Source organism: Sylvia atricapilla, chromosome 13 (genome assembly GCF_009819655.1).
Source record: "Sylvia atricapilla isolate bSylAtr1 chromosome 13, bSylAtr1.pri, whole genome shotgun sequence".
Taxonomy (NCBI): Eukaryota; Metazoa; Chordata; class Aves; order Passeriformes; family Sylviidae; genus Sylvia; species Sylvia atricapilla.
Window position 1 is genome coordinate 1,230,581 of NC_089152.1, and position 16,384 is coordinate 1,246,964.

The 16,384-nt window shown below is 40.3% G+C and overlaps 1 protein-coding gene across 4 annotated transcripts in view; it reads right to left on the reverse strand.

Moving 5' to 3' along the window:
• Positions 1–892: 892 nt before the first annotated feature.
• Positions 893–16,384, reverse strand: part of PIAS1 (protein inhibitor of activated STAT 1) — a 68,853-nt gene continuing 53,361 nt past the window's right edge. For all 4 annotated transcript variants that reach the window (XM_066328190.1, XM_066328188.1, XM_066328191.1 and 1 more), the window contains 9 exons: positions 16,225–16,330; positions 14,424–14,497; positions 10,350–10,510; positions 9,054–9,184; positions 7,248–7,425; positions 5,564–5,706; positions 5,322–5,359; positions 2,115–3,794; positions 893–1,988 (listed from right to left, as the gene is read on the reverse strand). In XM_066328190.1, the coding sequence (XP_066184287.1) occupies positions 3,498–3,794; positions 5,322–5,359; positions 5,564–5,706; positions 7,248–7,425; positions 9,054–9,184; positions 10,350–10,510; positions 14,424–14,497; positions 16,225–16,330 (1,128 nt within the window). In that variant the 3' untranslated portion in view covers positions 893–1,988; positions 2,115–3,497. The remainder of the gene's footprint in view (positions 1,989–2,114; positions 3,795–5,321; positions 5,360–5,563; positions 5,707–7,247; positions 7,426–9,053; positions 9,185–10,349; positions 10,511–14,423; positions 14,498–16,224; positions 16,331–16,384) is intronic.

Genomic DNA, 16,384 nt, shown 5'->3' on the forward strand with positions numbered 1-16,384 from the left:
TTCCAGGTTATCCATGAAAAACCTGGATGAGAGAGACCCTCGTGGCAGAGAGGTTGAATCACTTCCAAATCAGCCCGTTTCAAAAATAACTCTTTCCCATTTTCTATCCTTTTTATTTCTTTTTTTTTTTTCTTTTTTTTTCTTTTTTTTTTTTCCATATATTTTTTTTTCTTTTTTTTTTTTTTCATCTTTCGAACTGACATTTAATAAATTATAAAATCGGTGTATGGTGAAATAGAATATATCAGCCAGAGATATGTATGAAATACACATGCATGGAGAGAGAGAGAGGGGGAAAAAAAAATAAAATAAAACAACCCAAAAAAAAAAAACCCAAAACAAAACAAAAAAACAACTATGGAACTCACCTGGAACTCACACACACGGATCTATAAATACATATATACACACACATATACATATAAACACCAACAGTTTCCTTTTTTTTTTTTTTTTTTTTTCCCAAAATTCAAGTCAACTATTTAGTGGCAGAGGGATGCTGTAAAAACACTTAAAAACAAATTTTTTTTGTTGTTTTTTTTTGGTTTTTTTTTTTTTTTTTTGATGCCACATCATGTGAACCTTTCAAAGAACCATACGACTGATCAGACAGCAATACCTAATGCTACTTGGATTAAAGTTTGTTTTTTTTTTTCTGGTGTTTTTTTAAATTTTTTTCCTGTTTTTTTTTCCTTTTTTTTTTTTTTTTAATCAATGCAAGATTTATTTATTTTGTTGTATTTTTTTTTGTTTGTTTTTTGACTTCACAGGCAAAAGGTGGCCTTTTGTCAACGCTTGAAGCAACTATTTGCAAATCAAATATGGTTTTTTTGACATGAAAAAAAAAAAAATTCAGACAAGAATCTGCTAATTTTAGTATTCCTTAACTCTCTTTTTCCTGATAAACTCGTTACCTGCACTTTCAACCAGTTATAAAAATATTTTTTACACCAGAGGAAACATTTCCTCTCTCTGAACATGGACTTTGGGACACAAGAGAATCACTTCCTTCCCTCCCCCTTTTTCTCTGACTTTAAAGAATCTCCTGAAAACAAAAACAAAACAAAAAAAAAAAACAACCAAAAATCTGCATTCCAGCTATTTACACATTCCACTCCTTAAGAATGGATCAGCCCAAATGACCCCAAAAAAAAAAAAAAAAAAAAAAAAAAAAAAAAGAGAAAAGTTTTCCTATGTCATGCACGACTTTTTAAAAAAAAAAAAGATAGAAAAGAATCCAGGAATTCAATATGGCTGGAAATAATAATAATAAAAAAAAAATCCAGGAAATTAAAAAAAAAAATAAAAATCCGAGGGAAAAGTGAATTTGGAAAGCCACTACCCCTAAAAGAGCTGGATAAGGAGCAATAATCTGGATTTTACTGGTGGGTTTGGGGCTCAGGCTGCCACTGAACACGGAATATCCACGGGGTGAACACTCAGCACAGCCCATGCAGGGGGTGCAGGATTTGCTGCATCTACTGCACTAAAAGGAGGAGTTTTCCAGGCAGGGCAGGTCTGAGCTGCCCCAGGTGGGGTTTTTTTTTATCTTTAGGTGAAGTTGAAACACAAGCAGCTCCACGAGGTCACACTGGCACATGCTCAGGGGTTTGCTGGGGAGGTCTCAGGTTACCTGAACAGGATTGAAGTGCTTAGGAATAAAACCCTCCAGGCCAAGGCAGGCTTGGATCTGGGGCTCCTCGCCACAAAAATGGGATATCTTGTGTCACAGGCCGTTCCTCAGCTGGGGTTTGATGGTGATTTGGGGTTTTTCACCACAAAAATTGGGACATTTTGTCCCAAAAGTCATTCCTCAGCTGGGGTTTGATGTTGGTTTGGGGCATCACTTCCCAAAAAATGGGATATCTTGTGTCACAGGTCACTCCTCAGCTGGGATCTGGGGATCCTCTACACAAAAAATGGGATATCTTGTCCCAAAAGTTATTCCTCAGCTGGGATTTGGGGATCCTCTACACAAAAAAAGGAACCTCTTGTCCCACAAGTTGTTCCTCAGCTGGGATCGGGGGATCCCCTACAAAAAAAACTGGGATATCTTGTCCCAAAAATCATTCCTCAGCTGGGATTTGGGGATCCTCCACACAAAAAAATGGAACATCTTGTGTCACAGACCATTCCTCAGCTGGGGTTTGAGGGTGATTTGGGGCTCCTCACCACAAAAAATGGGATATCTTGTCCCAAACGTCATTCCTCAGCTGGGATTTGGGGATCCCCTACACAAAAATTGGGATATCTTGTCCCAAACGTCATTCCTCAGCTGGGATTTGATGTTGGTTTGAGGCTTCACTTCACAAAAATGAAAAATCTTGTGTCACAAGTCGTTCCTCAGCTGGGATTTGGGGATCCTCTACACAAAAAAATGGAACATCACGTCCCAAAAGTCATTCCTCAGCTGGGATTTGATGTTGGTTTGGGGCTTCACTTCCCCAAAAAGTGGAAAATCTTGTCCCAAAAGTCATTCCTCAGCTGGGATGAGATGGAGTCAGGAATAATTAATCCCAGAAAGGTGGAATATTCTGAGTTGGGAGGGACCCACGAGGATCCAAGTCTTTGCACAGGGCAGCTCAAAATCCCACCCTGGGATCATCCCTGGAGCTCTGGGAGCCTTGGGAACGAATGTCCCCATGCCCTGCGGAGAAATTTCCCTGCAATCCAACCTAAAAAAACCTCCCTGGATGGATCTGCAACGTCCCTGATCAAAGCATGGGATTCCAAAGGAGAATTTGCCTGGATAAAGGGGCACAAGGAAGCAGAAATGCCAAAAAAATCACCCCCCTCCCAAAAAAAAAAAAAAACCAACCCCACTCCTGAAAGGCTCTGGATTTAGGAAATCTGCACGAAATATGGGATGGGGGAATTGAATTCCACCAGCAAAGGGAAATGTCTCCAAGAGGAGAAAAAAAAAAAACCTCTCCCTAAGCTGGAACTTTAGAAGTTCAGCTCCTCTCCTGCTTCTTTAGCTGTGGAGAAAATAATGCCATTGGTGTTCAAACTGCAGGGGGAAAAATAGAAAAGAAAAGGAAAGAAACTCACATGACAAATGCACAGGTGTAAAATCTTCAGCATCCATAAAAATGAACTGAAGCTCCTTGTTTTTTCTTAATTTTTTTTTTCTCTTTTGTCTTTTTTTTTTTTTTTCTTATTTTTACCAGCGAGGCCATCTTAGGTTTATATACAAAAGTAAAACTGAAAATAGACTTTTTTTTTCTCCTTTGTCTGTTTTGTTCTCTGTACACATAAATTTTTCCCCCCTTTTTCTTTTAAAAAAAAAAAAAAAAGGAAAAAAAAAAAAAAACAACAACCAAACCACCTCGACTTAACTTTTTTTTTTTCTTTTTTCTTTTCTTCATGTTTTTTTTTTTCTCTCTCGGAACGGAAAACCGAAAACACGAGATTCCTTTGTCCCACCCACTCCACCCTCCCCCCCCCCCAAAAAATAAACCAAATAAAAATTAAAGATAAAAAAAAAAACAAACTGATCAGTCCAAGGAGATAATATCTGGTATGATACCAAAGATAGAGGCGGTGTCTGTGCTGCTCCTGCTGGCGCCGGGGTGCCCGTGGTTCTCCCGCAGGCTGTTGGAGGACACCAAGCTGCTGTTGCTGCCACTGCTGCTGCCGTTGGTGGCTGGCAGGGAGCTGCTCCCTCCGGCGTTCAGCTGATCCAGGAACATTTGGGAAGAGGTGTAAGGGAAAAAACGGGGGTGTAAAAGTTCCTGATCGTCCGAAGCCGAAACGGCGGCGGCGGCGGCGGCGAGGAGGGAGGTGTTGTAATGCTGCGGGGAGGAAAGGGTTAAAAATCCGTGTGGGGTTGTTTTTTTTTTTTTTACAGCATTAAATTAAAAAAAGGGGGTTTTGTTAAGGTGGAGGGTGGGGAGGTGCTGGGTTAACAGCAGGTCAAGAGGTGGATTTTTAGATGGAGTTTTAGAGGGAGTTTTAGTTTAGGAATTAATTTTAGTACTCATTTCTGAACCCAAAAGGAATTGGGAATGGTGGGGTTACAAACAGCAGGGAGGGGATGGGGTCAGAGAAACCAGAGCAGGAAAAGGGCAAACAGGAATGGGATCAGAGAAATTAAACCAGGAGAAGGACAAACAGGAATGGGATCAGAGAAACCAGACCAGGAAAAAGGACAACCAGCAGCACTTTTGGGGAAAGAAACAGCAGGTTAGATTTTAGATTTGGCATTCAGAGAAGCCTAAAAAAACAGGGGGTTTTGTTAAGGTGGAGGGTTGGGAGGTGCTGGGGTCACGGCAGGTCAAGAGGTGGATTTTTAGATGGATTTTTAGATGGATTTTTAGATGGAGTTTTAATTCAGGAATTAATTTTAGCGCTCTTTTCTGAACCCAAAAGGAATTGGGAATGGTGGGGTTACAAACAGCAGGGAGGGGATGGGGTCAGAGAAACCAGAGCAGGAAAAGGACAAACAGGAATGGGATAAGAGAAATCAAATCAGGAAAAGGGCAAACAGAAATGGGATAAGAGAAATCAAATCAGGAAAAGGGCAAACAGGAATGGGATCAGAGAAAATAAACCAGGAAAAGGACAAACAGGAATGGGATCAGAGAAATCAGACCAGGAAAAGGACAACCAGCAGCACTTTTGGGTTTGGTGGGGTTTTTTGGTTTTGGTTTTTTTGTTATTGTTGTTGTTTAGCTGTTAAAAAAATTCCTTGGGGGCAAAAGTGCCCCCATTTCATTCTGCCAGCCCTCCAAGTCAGGGTGAGGGGTGGGACTGTGCTGATCCCTGCTGGGAGCAAGGCAGAATCCTGGGAAAATCCATTCAGGGCCCGTGGGATGGAGTTTGAGCCATCAGAAATCCCATTTAAACACCCAGCTCCTCCCTGAGGGGGAACTTGGCTCTCAGAGTTCCCCCCATCACGACTGAACATCCCAGCCTTTCTCCCAAATATTCCTCCAGTGGCACAAGCAGAGCAGCACTCCCTGGATCAGCAGAATTCCCAGGATTTCGGAGATTGAGCTCAAATTCCACAGTGAATTTCGGCTCAATATCCATGAATTGAGGAAAGGAATTTGGGCTCTGCTCTCCATGAAGACATCAAAATATCCCTCAACTTTTAGTGCAGATTTGGAGCAATTCCCCTCCTTGGGGAGCAGGAAGGGCAGGGAGACATCCCAGCTCCTTTTATTTTTAGGAAAAGGGATCCAGCTGCACCTTCAGCCACCATTCCACGATGAAGTGGTTGCTGATTTAACCCCCTGGCTCCCCAGATGTCAGATTTTTGCTGAGTTCATCCTGCCTGGGGAAGTGTCTGCCACAGGATTTGCTTCTCCAGGACTCACCTGATTGTCACCTGACAGGAAAGGGAAGAAATCTAAACCTGTGAAGAGACAAAAAGACAAAAAACCAAAATTCAGCTTCTCCAAACAGCCCTTCTCCATTTTTTTTTCCCCCACTTATTTTGAAATAAAAACCAGCCCAACACTGACGGCATCTCAAATTCTCTTTGCTACCGGAGGTATTAACTGAAATCTTTTTTATTTTATAATTAATATCAGAGCTCAGAGGGGCAGCCAGGACTCACCCTGCAGGTCGTAAGGCATGGGTGTCATATGGAATGGGTGCCTGTAGTCCTGGATAAGGGATGTGTTGATGTAGCTGGTGTCCACGGCTGGAAGGCTCGGGGTTCTTGACACGGGAGAAGCTTGGTGGGGTAAATTTAAAATGCTGTGAAGGGGCAAAAAAAAAAAATTAAAATCCGTTGGTTAGAAGGATAAAATCCACTCCTGGTTTATTGCTGAATAGTTTGTCTGCCTCTTTTCAAATGGAACTTCAAAGTCAAAACTCGTCCTGAGCTTCCTGGAGGATGTGCAGCAATTTCAAAGCTTCATAAGGGCATCACAAATCACTTCAGGCCAAGGGAGCTGGAATTAGGAAAGGAAATCAGGGAATTGAGGAAAGGACATCAGGGAACTGAGGAAAGGAAATCAGGGAACTGAGGAAAGGAAATCATTGGAATTTAGAAATGGAATTTAGGAAATGAGATCAAGGAATTGAGGAAAGGAATTGAGGAAAGGAAATCAGGGAATTTAGGAATGGAATTGAGGAAAGGAAATTCAGGGAATTGAGGAAAGGAAATTCAGGAATTTAGGAAAGGGAAGTTCAATCCCAAACAGCAGAAACTGGTGGCTGGCACTGGAAATGGTGCTGGGATCTCTAGAAATGTGTTACATTTGTGCACCATTCCACAAAAACAACTGAAATATCCCCTTGTGTTGCACACAGTGATTCCCTGTGCACCATTTGATAAATACAACTGAAATATTCTGTGTGTCACACTCAAAGCTGTGACTCCCCTCGCACCATTGCACAAACACAACTGAAATATTCCTTTGTATTACACACTTAAACCTTTGGTTCCCTTTGCAGCACTCCACAAACACAACTGAAATATTCCCTTGTGGGATTGAGGATTCCCTTGAGGATTTCACTGTTGGGGAGGATGAATCAGGGAAACCTTATCAATATGATTGCTTAGCAAAGATTCTGAAAATATGACACCTGTAATCGAAATAGAAATGAAAACTGACTTTGAGTTGTAGGATCCTGAGTTTTAGTTGCTATAGAACCTGAAAACAATGGTCTGGCTGAAGGAGAATCCCTTTGGATTGAACAATCCCTTTCTGCTGGGTGAGGGACCCAAAGGTCAGTGTGGCAAACCAGAAAAGTCTAAAGAGTAGTTTTTAGAGTTTAAAATATAACACAGTGTGGTGATGTAGTAGTTCTTATAGGCTGTGTGTAGATTCTATAGGATTTTGTGTCTTGTGTTGGTTGGTCACTGTAAATTAGAATATTCATCACAAAAGGAGATATAATGGATTGTAACAAAGACCTTGCTTTTTTAACTCTCTTACCTCTTAACTCTTACTCTTACCTCTCCTCTTAACTCTTAACTCTCACCCTTCCTCTTCCCCCTGCTCTTTCTCTCCTGCTCTCTCCCCTGCCCTTTGCTCTCTCACTCTTCTCTCAGCTCTCCCCCTGCTGTTCTCTCTCCCTCTCTCTTTGGGACTCCAGCCCAGGCTGGTGCCTGAAGACAAAACCTTTTTACCCAAAACCCTTGCAATAACCCCACACGTCCCAGAATTATCCAGCTGGGCAGAATTCCTTATCCCAGCCGTCCGCGGATTCTCCTACATCTCACCCCAGACTCTAACCCCGGCACAGACCTGCCCAGAGCCCCTGGGAGGGTTTTATTTCTTTACTCTCACCCTTTGTTGTTGATGGGGGACGCCGGGGATATGGAGGGGCAGCTCCTCTTGGCCGAAGGCTCCTCGTCCTCCTCGTCGGAGGAGCTGTCGATGGTCAGGTCGATCACCTCCACCTTCTTGTTCTTGGTGGACTGTTGGTGAGAGGACACCTGGTGCTCCAGGGAGGAGCTGATGCAGCCTGCACAAAAAACAATCCATCAGCTCGTTAATAAGCTCTGATTAAAATAATGATATTAATAATAATAATAATAATAATAATAAATGTTGGGAGCGCTAAAGCGCCATCAGCCCCCGCAGAGGTGTGACCCAATTAACTGAGCTCATAAATGAGGAAAGGTTCTATGAGAAATCTGGGGTTAAAAATGAGTATTTTGGGAGGTGAAGGAGCAAAGGGATCCCAGCCATGGCATCAGTATATTTAAATTTTTATATATATCTATTTAATTTTATATGGGTTATGTTCTCCCCATAAATGACAAAAAGGCAGAAATATGGGGCTAAAAATGAGTATTTTGGGAGGTGAAGGAGCAAAGGGGAATCCCAGCTATGGGATCAATATATTTAAATTTAAATATATATATATATATATATTATTTTACATGGATTATGTTCTCCCCAAACCCAACGCAAGGCAGGAATATGGGGTTAAAAATTAATATTTTGAGAGGTGAAGGAGCAAAGGGACGCCAGCCACGGCATCAGTATATTTAAATATAAATATATTTAATTTTACATGGATTATGCTCTCCCAAACCCAACGCAAGGCAGGAATATGGGGTTAAAAATGACCATTTTGGGAGGTGAAGGAGCAAAGGGATGCCAGCCATGGATCAATATATTTAAATTTAAATATATATATCTATATATTTAATTTTACATGGATTTTGCTCTCCCAAACCCAACGCAAGGCAGGAATATGGGGTTAAAAATGACCATTTTGGGAGGTGAAGGAGCAAAGGGATGCCAGCCATGGATCAATATATTTAAATTTAAATATATATATTATTTTACATGGATTATGCTCTCCCAAACCCAGTGCAAGGCAGGAATATGTGTTTAAAAATGAACATTTTTGGGAGGTGAAGGAGCAAAGGGACGCCAGCCATGGATCAATATATTTAAATTTAAATATATATGTATGTATTTTATTTGATATGAATTATGCTCTCCCAAACCCAACGCAAGGCAGGAATATGGGGTTAAAAATTAATATTTTGAGAGGTGAAGGAGCAAAGGGACGCCAGCCACGGCATCAGTATATTTAAATATAAATATATTTAATTTTACATGGATTATGCTCTCCCAAACCCAACGCAAGGCAGGAATATGGGGTTAAAAATTAATATTTTGAGAGGTGAAGGAGCAAAGGGGATCCCAGCCACAGGATCAGTATATTTAAATATAAATATATATTTAAATTGATATGGATTATGCTCTCCCAAACCCAACGCAAGGCAGGAATATGGGGTTAAAAATGACTATTTTGGGAGGTGAAGGAGCAAAGGCATGCCAGCCATGGGATCAGTATATTTAAATATAAATATATATTTAAATTGATATGAATTATGCTCTCCCCAAACCCAACGCAAGGCAGGAATATGGGGTTAAAAATGAACATTTTTGGGAGCTGAAGGAGCAAAGGGACGCCAGCCATGGATCAATATATTTAAATTTAAATATATATATCTATATATTTAATTTTACATGGATTATGCTCTCCCCAAACCCAACGCAAGGCAGGAATATGGGGTTAAAAATGACCATTTTGGGAGGTGAAGGAGCAAAGGGACGCCAGCCTGGGCTCACCATCCACCCCGTTGTAGGAGGCTGTCACCTCCTGCACCTCCTTCTTGGACCTCATGGGAGCCCAGGAGCCGTCCTCCTTGAACTGGATCTCGTCACAGTCTGTGCAAAACTTGAGGATTTCCATGAACAACCTGCCCACCAAAAAACAGCTCACGTCAGGCCTCAAAATGGGGTTTTTTCCCTTTATTAGGCAGTGTCTCAGGGTGGTTTGGGGTATTTTGGGGTGGTTTTGGTCTATTTTTGGTCTATTTTTGGGTGGTTTGGGTCTATTTTGGGGGTATTTTGGGGTGACTTTCATCTATTTTTGGCTTATTTTGAGGTAATCTTGGGGGTATTTTTGTGGTCCCAAGTCCTGAGCCTTTTTGGGGCTATTTGGGGTGGTTTTGGTCTATTTATGGGGTATTTTGGGGTGGTTTTGGGCTATTCTGGGGTATCTTGGGGTGGCTTTGGGCTATTTTTGGGTATTTTGGGGTGGTTTTGGTCTGTTTTGGGTATCTTGGAGTGCTTTAGGTCTATTTTTGGGTGGTTTTGGGCTATTTTTGAGTGGTTTTGGGCTATTTTGGGGTATCTTGGGGTGGTTTTGGGGTATTTTTGGGGTGATTTCAGTCTATTTTTGAGTATCTCGGGGTGGTTTTGGTCTATTTTTGGGTGGTTTTAGGCTATTTTGGGGTATCTCAAGGTGGCTTGGGGCTATTTTTGAGTGGTTTGGGGCTATTTTTGGGTGGTTTTGGTCTATTTTTGATCTATTTTTGCTGTGGTTTTGGGCTATTTTGGGGTGATATGGTCTATTTTGGGGTATTTTGGGGTGGCTTTGTTGTATTTTTGGTCTATTTTTGTGTGGTTTTGGTCTATTTTGGGGTATCTCAGGGTGGTTTCGGGGTATTTTTGGGTGGTATGGTCTATTTTGGAGCATTTTTTGATGGCTTTGGTCAATTTTTGGTCTATCTCTGTGTGGTTTTGGTCTATTTTGGGGTGGTTTTGGGCTATTTTGGGGCATCTCAGGGTGGCTATGGGGTATCTCGGGGTGGTTTTGGGCTATTTTTGGGTATTTTGGGGTGGCTTTGGTCCATTTCTGTGTGGTTTTGGTCTATTTTGGGGTGTTTTGGTCTATTTTGGGGTATCTCGGGGTGGCTTTGGGCTATTTTGGGGTGGCTTTGGTCCATTTCTGTGTGGTTTTGGTCTATTTTGGGGGCCCCAAATCCCGAATGAAACACTTGGCAGCTCACCAAGGAGAGACCTGAACCCCCACAAGGGACAGGAAGGTCCCTTTTGGGCTCTGAGCTCGGCTGCACTCACCCATCGATGATGAGGTGCTCATAAGGGGCTTTTTTGTCACACACAGGGCACACCCAGGTGGGCTTCTTCTCGTTCATCTGGATGTAGAGAGTGGCATCGAAGCACTGCAGGTGGGAGCAGGTCAGGGCCCTGCAGGGGATGGTCAGCCGCATTTTCCCCAGCTGGAAAAATAAAAATAAATCAGGATTTTATTGCTTTAACCACCAGGGGTTTTCTGCCTGAAAAGGGACAAGAGTTGGGTTGAGTTTTGTTCCATGAAGAGCGCTCAGAAGTGTGAGTTTTGTCATGGTTCTGTCTTTGCTGTGGGTTTGAAAGGGGATGGAAGAGAGTAAAAATGACGTTTGGAATGGTGGTTTGGATGAAGGAAGGTGAGGGATACATCCTGCTGTACTCCTGTGACAAAATGCAGGGTAAACAGAGGAAATGGATGGACCAAAACCAGAATTATGCCTCGTTTTCGTGGGAGTGTCATTACCCTGAAAGGAAAGCAGGCAGCAAAAAGGAATTCCACTTTAATCTGAATTAAAAATCAAATCAAATCAAAACCCCAGCAGCTGCTCTGGGGCCAAGCTCAGGAGGGGCTCAGCCCAACCACACCAAAGGTGAGAAACAGCAACACCTAAAGGACGTTTTCACCACATGAAAACCCAACAAAACCAGCACTCCTGGAGAAGGGTTTGTGGGAGCGCTTTGAGTGGTGTTTGTCTGGCTGAAACATCCACCAGGGCTGGATCTGAGCAGCTTTGGATGAGCAGCACTCTTCGGAGAATTGTCTGTGGATCATGCTCAGCACTGCACTGGTGTCAGTATATTTCATTTTATAGGGATTAATATTCAGCACTGGTGTCAATATACTGAATTTTATATGGATAATATTCAGTATTGGTGTCAATACATTGAATTTTACATGGATCATGTTCAGCACTGCACTGGTGTCAGTATATTTAGTTTTATATGGATTATGTTCAGCACTGGTGTCAATATATTGAATTTTATACAGATAATATTCAGTATTGGTGTCGGTACACTGAATTTTCTATGGATAATGTTCAGCACTGCACTGGTGTCAATATATTTAATTTTATATGGATAATGTTCAGCACTGCACTGGTGTCAGTATATTTAATTTTATACAGATAATATTCAGTATTGGTGTCAATACATTGAATTTTCTATGGATAATGTTTAGCACTGCACTGGTGTCAGTATAGTTAATTTTCTATGGATAATGTTCAGCGCTGCACTTGTATCAATATATTGAATTTTACATGGATAATGTTCAGCACTGCACTGGTGTCAGTATATTTAATTTTATAGGGATTAATATTCAGCACTGGTGTCAATATATTGAATTTTATACAGATAATATTCAGTATTGGTGTCGGTACACTGAATTTTCTATGGATAATGTTCAGCACTGCACTGGTGTCAATATATTTAATTTTATATGGATTAATGTTCAGCACTGCACTGGTGTCAGTATATTTCATTTTATATGGATCATGTTCAGCACTGCACTGGTGTCAATATATTTAATTTTATATGGATAGTATTCAGTATTGGTGTGAATACATTGAATTTTACATGGATAATGTTCAGCACTGCACTGGTGTCAATATATTTAATTTTATATGGATAATATTCAGTATTGGTGTCAATACATTGAATTTTCTATGGATAATGTTCAGCGCTGCACTTGTATCAATATATTGAATTTTATATGGATCATGTTCAGCACTGCACTGGTGTCAGTATAGTTAATTTTATATGGATTAATATTCAGCACTGGTGTCAATATATTGAATTTTATATGGATAAGATTCAGTATTGGTGTCAATACATTGAATTTTCTATGGATAATATTCAGCACTGCACTGGTGTCAATATATTTAATTTTATATGAATTATGTTCAGCACTGCACTTGTATTAGTATATTTAATTTTATATGGATTAATATTCAGCACTGGTGTCAAAATATTGAATTTTATACAGATAATATTCAGTATTGGTGTCAATACATTGAATTTTCTATGGATAATATTCAGCACTGCACTGGTGTCAGTATATTGAATTTTACATGGATAATGTTCAGCACTGCACTGGTGTCAGTATATTTCATTTTATAGGGATTAATATTCAGCACTGGTGTCAATATATTTAATTTTATACGGATAATATTCAGCACTGGTGTCAATATACTGAATTTTATATGGATAATATTCAGCACTGCACTGAAGTCAATCTATTTAATTTTACATGGATTATGTTCAGCACTGCACTTTTATCAGTATATCTAATTTTATATAAATAATGTTCAGCATTGGTGTCAATATACTGAATTTTCTATGGATAATGTTCAGCACTGCACTTGTACCAATCTACTGAATTTTATATGACAATATTCAATACTGGTGTCAATACAGGAATATTTTTCCTTAAAGTTTTGGTAGAAAACCTCTGCCTGAGATGTCCATGTGGGGGAAAAAAATCAGTTTAAAAATCAGGAATATTTTTATCAAGGTTTTGGTAGAAAACCTCTGCCTGAGATGTCCATGTGGGGAAAAAAAAGTCGATTTAAAAATCAGGAATATTTTTTCCAAGGTTTTGGTAGAAAACCTCTGCCACATTCAGAGTTCACAGGTTGATGCTCTTTTTTCCCATTTTTGGCAGTGAACCTCCTGGATCAACTCTGCCATGAAATAAAATAAAATAAAATAAAATAAAATAAAATAAAATAAAATAAAATAAAATAAAGTAAAGTAAAGTAAAGTAAAGTAAAGTAAAATAAAATAAAGTAAGGTAAAGTAAGGTAAAGTAAGGTAAAGTAAAATAAAATAAAGTAAAGTAAAATAAAATAAAGTAAAATAAAGTAAAGTAAAATAAAATAAAATAAAATAAAATAAATAAAAATAAAAATAATAAAAAAAAAATAAAATAAAATAAAATAAAATAAAATAAAATAAAATAAAGAGCAGGGATACATCCCAACCTTGGAAAAACTGCACTTCCCATCACTGTGACTGGTTCCTGCCTGCTGGCAGCCAAAAAACCACTGCAATAATTTCTTTTACCAGCACACAAAACATTTCTCTCTCTCCCTGCTAAAAAAAAAAAAAAACAACCCAGGAGCTGAGGATTTGTTAACAAAAGTGCAAAACCTCCAGAAAAAAACCCTGGATTTGGAATTTTTCTCCTGTTAAAGATTTGGTCCAGGATTTATTTATTTGTGCTTCCAGAGGGGGTAAAAAAGAACATGAAATTGAGGATTTTTTTCTTAAAAAAAATAAAATTCTTTCTTCTCAGAGCAGCCCCTCTGGATCCTGCACAAACCCCAGGGAAGTTCTGAGCAGATTCAGGGCAAAATTAAGATTATAAAGACTAAACCCACCCCCCTGATTTATTTTTGATGGATATTCCCATGGAGAATTCCAGCCAGGAGAAGGGAGAGCAGCAGGGATGGTAAATTCCTGAAATTTCCACCCAAATCAGCATTTTCAGGGTTACACCTCTGGAGCATTTCAACATCAGAAAACCAACTTCAGAGCATTTCAACATCAGAACAACAACCAGAAATTATGGATAAAAAACAAACAAACAATATGGATTAAAAAATAATATTGATAAAAAAAATATTCAAATATTCTGAAGGCCCTGAAAACCATTCCAGAGATGAAACCAAGTGCACCTCATGTCAGTATTGAGAATTTATCACTGACAACAGAAATCCAGGTATAAAACAGAGGAAATCAAGATCTCTGCCTCTGGCACTTTCACTGGGATTATTTTCTCCCACCTCCAACTGGATCCAAACGTTTTGGTTTGAACAGCTCCAGGAGGCTGCTTTGTTGTTTTAACTCTGGATTATTAAATTATGTGCACTCACACACCAGCTAATGGAATACTCCTTTTCCCAGGGGGGATTTTTCAGCAGTTTTTTAAAAGCACAGGGAATTTCAGTGAGGATTTCAGAGCTGCTCTCCACCCCCACAGAGTGAAACTTCTCCCACAGCAGCCAAATTCCCATCAGAATCACTTTTCAGGGAATAAAAAATAAAAAAAAAAAACCAACTTACTGGGCAAAGAAGAGACACTCTTAAGCTGGTTGTTGCTATTTCACTGTCTGGATCAGCAGTTAGTTTCTCTTTAACTGGTATTTAAAAGAAGAAAAAAAAATATTTTAGGTTAATTCAGGCATGAGTTGGATGATAAAGAAATAAAATGAGTCTGAAATGGTGTAAAAACTTTGAATTCAAGAGCCCTAAAAATGAGTTTATCCAGAGATGTCTCAACTCCTTTAAATGCAGCTTTGCACCTGACCATTATTTAATATTTAAAATTTAAAACTCTCCCATGGACAGGCAGCACTGCAAACCCCAAAACCCTCAACAAGGGACTGAAAAGTCAACTGAGCAACAGGAATTCAGCAGTGCCCTGACAAAACCTGACTTTTAAATAACTGCAGTCAAACACTCAAGTCTTTAATTTCTGCGGTTTTTCATCCTCTGATTTTTATTTACAAGGCCAGTCCCATGAGCAGTCACTGGTAAAATGAACAAGGTGGATTCATTTTACTCCTGCTCCTGGAACTCTTGTGGATTTTGGTACATTGAAATCATCAAACTGCATTAAATTAGGACTAATTAATGCCCAGCACTTTATTATTTAGTGCTGGACTCATTTTTTCCCCTCATGAGAAGGCACAACACCTGATTTGAGCATTAAAAGCTGACCAGGGATTGGGATTTTCTCCCTCTCCCTGAAAACCAAACCCACAGCAGCTTTTGCCAGAATTTTTCTGACACAAAGTTCCACCAACTTCTTGTGCCATTCTAGACAAATTTTTACTGCTGGACTCGTTTTTTCCCCTCTAGAGAAGGCACAACACTTGATTTTTGAGCACTAAAAAGTGATGAGGGAATGGGAATTTCCCCCTCTCCCTGCACCTACACCTTCATTCTCACTCTCCAGAGCAGTAGCCACCTGGAACTCTGTGGATTTTGGTACATTTAAATCATCAAACTGCATTAAATTAGGACTAATTAATGCCCAGCACTTTATTATTTAGTGCTGGACTCATTTTTTCCCCTCATGAGAAGGCACAACACTTGATTTTTGAGCACTACAAACTGATCAGGGGCTGGGATTTCCCCCCTCTCCCTGAAAACCAAACCCACAGCAGCTTTTGCCAGAATTTTTCTGACACAAAGTTCCACCAACTTGTTGTGCCATTCAAACACACAAACTCCCTTGTGCCATTCTACACAAATTTTTACTGCTGGACTCGTTTTTTTCCCCTCTAGAGAAGGCACAACACTTGATTTTTGAGCACTAAAAAGTGATCAGGGGCTGGGATTTCCCCCCTCTCCCTGAAAACCAAACCCACAGGAATTTTTGCAGGCCTTTTCCTGTGTTTGTGGGTTGTTTTTTTTTTCACCAGAGGAAACAATAATTCAGCAGATTCACCCTGGAGTGAGGAGGGGGCTGGGATGGAGCCACTCTGAAGTGGCTCTGTGCCACAAGAACAGAAAATGCTCCGTGGGGCTGCTCCTGCCCCAGACCCTCAGCCCTGAGATGCCACTTCACTGTGCCAACCCACTCTGCTCAAACAAAGCCAGGATGGCTGAGCTCAAACAGATTCTCTTGCATTTTTATTCTTTTTTTCCCCCCTCTTGCTGTGTCAACAGGGTTCCTGGACTGGCTCCTAGTGCAAACAAAGCTCTTTGAATGGCAGCTGAACACAAAGAACACCACTATCACATCCCCAGAGGGCTGTAACAAGTCCAAAGCTTGCTCAGAGCGCAGTCCTAATCCCAGATCTCCCTTCCCCAGAAGTGAAGGTGTTTATTTTTTGGCCAAGGCCCAGCAGACACGTACTCAGTGCCCGGGAGTGATCCGGGTTCCGGATGCCCTTGGCTCGTAACCGCTGCAGGAGCACCGTGGAGGAGAGCTGCTTCACCAGGTACACTGCCATGGAGTAGTTCTGCAAAACACAGAGAACACCAAAACCTCAGAGAAAATATCAAAACCTTCAGAG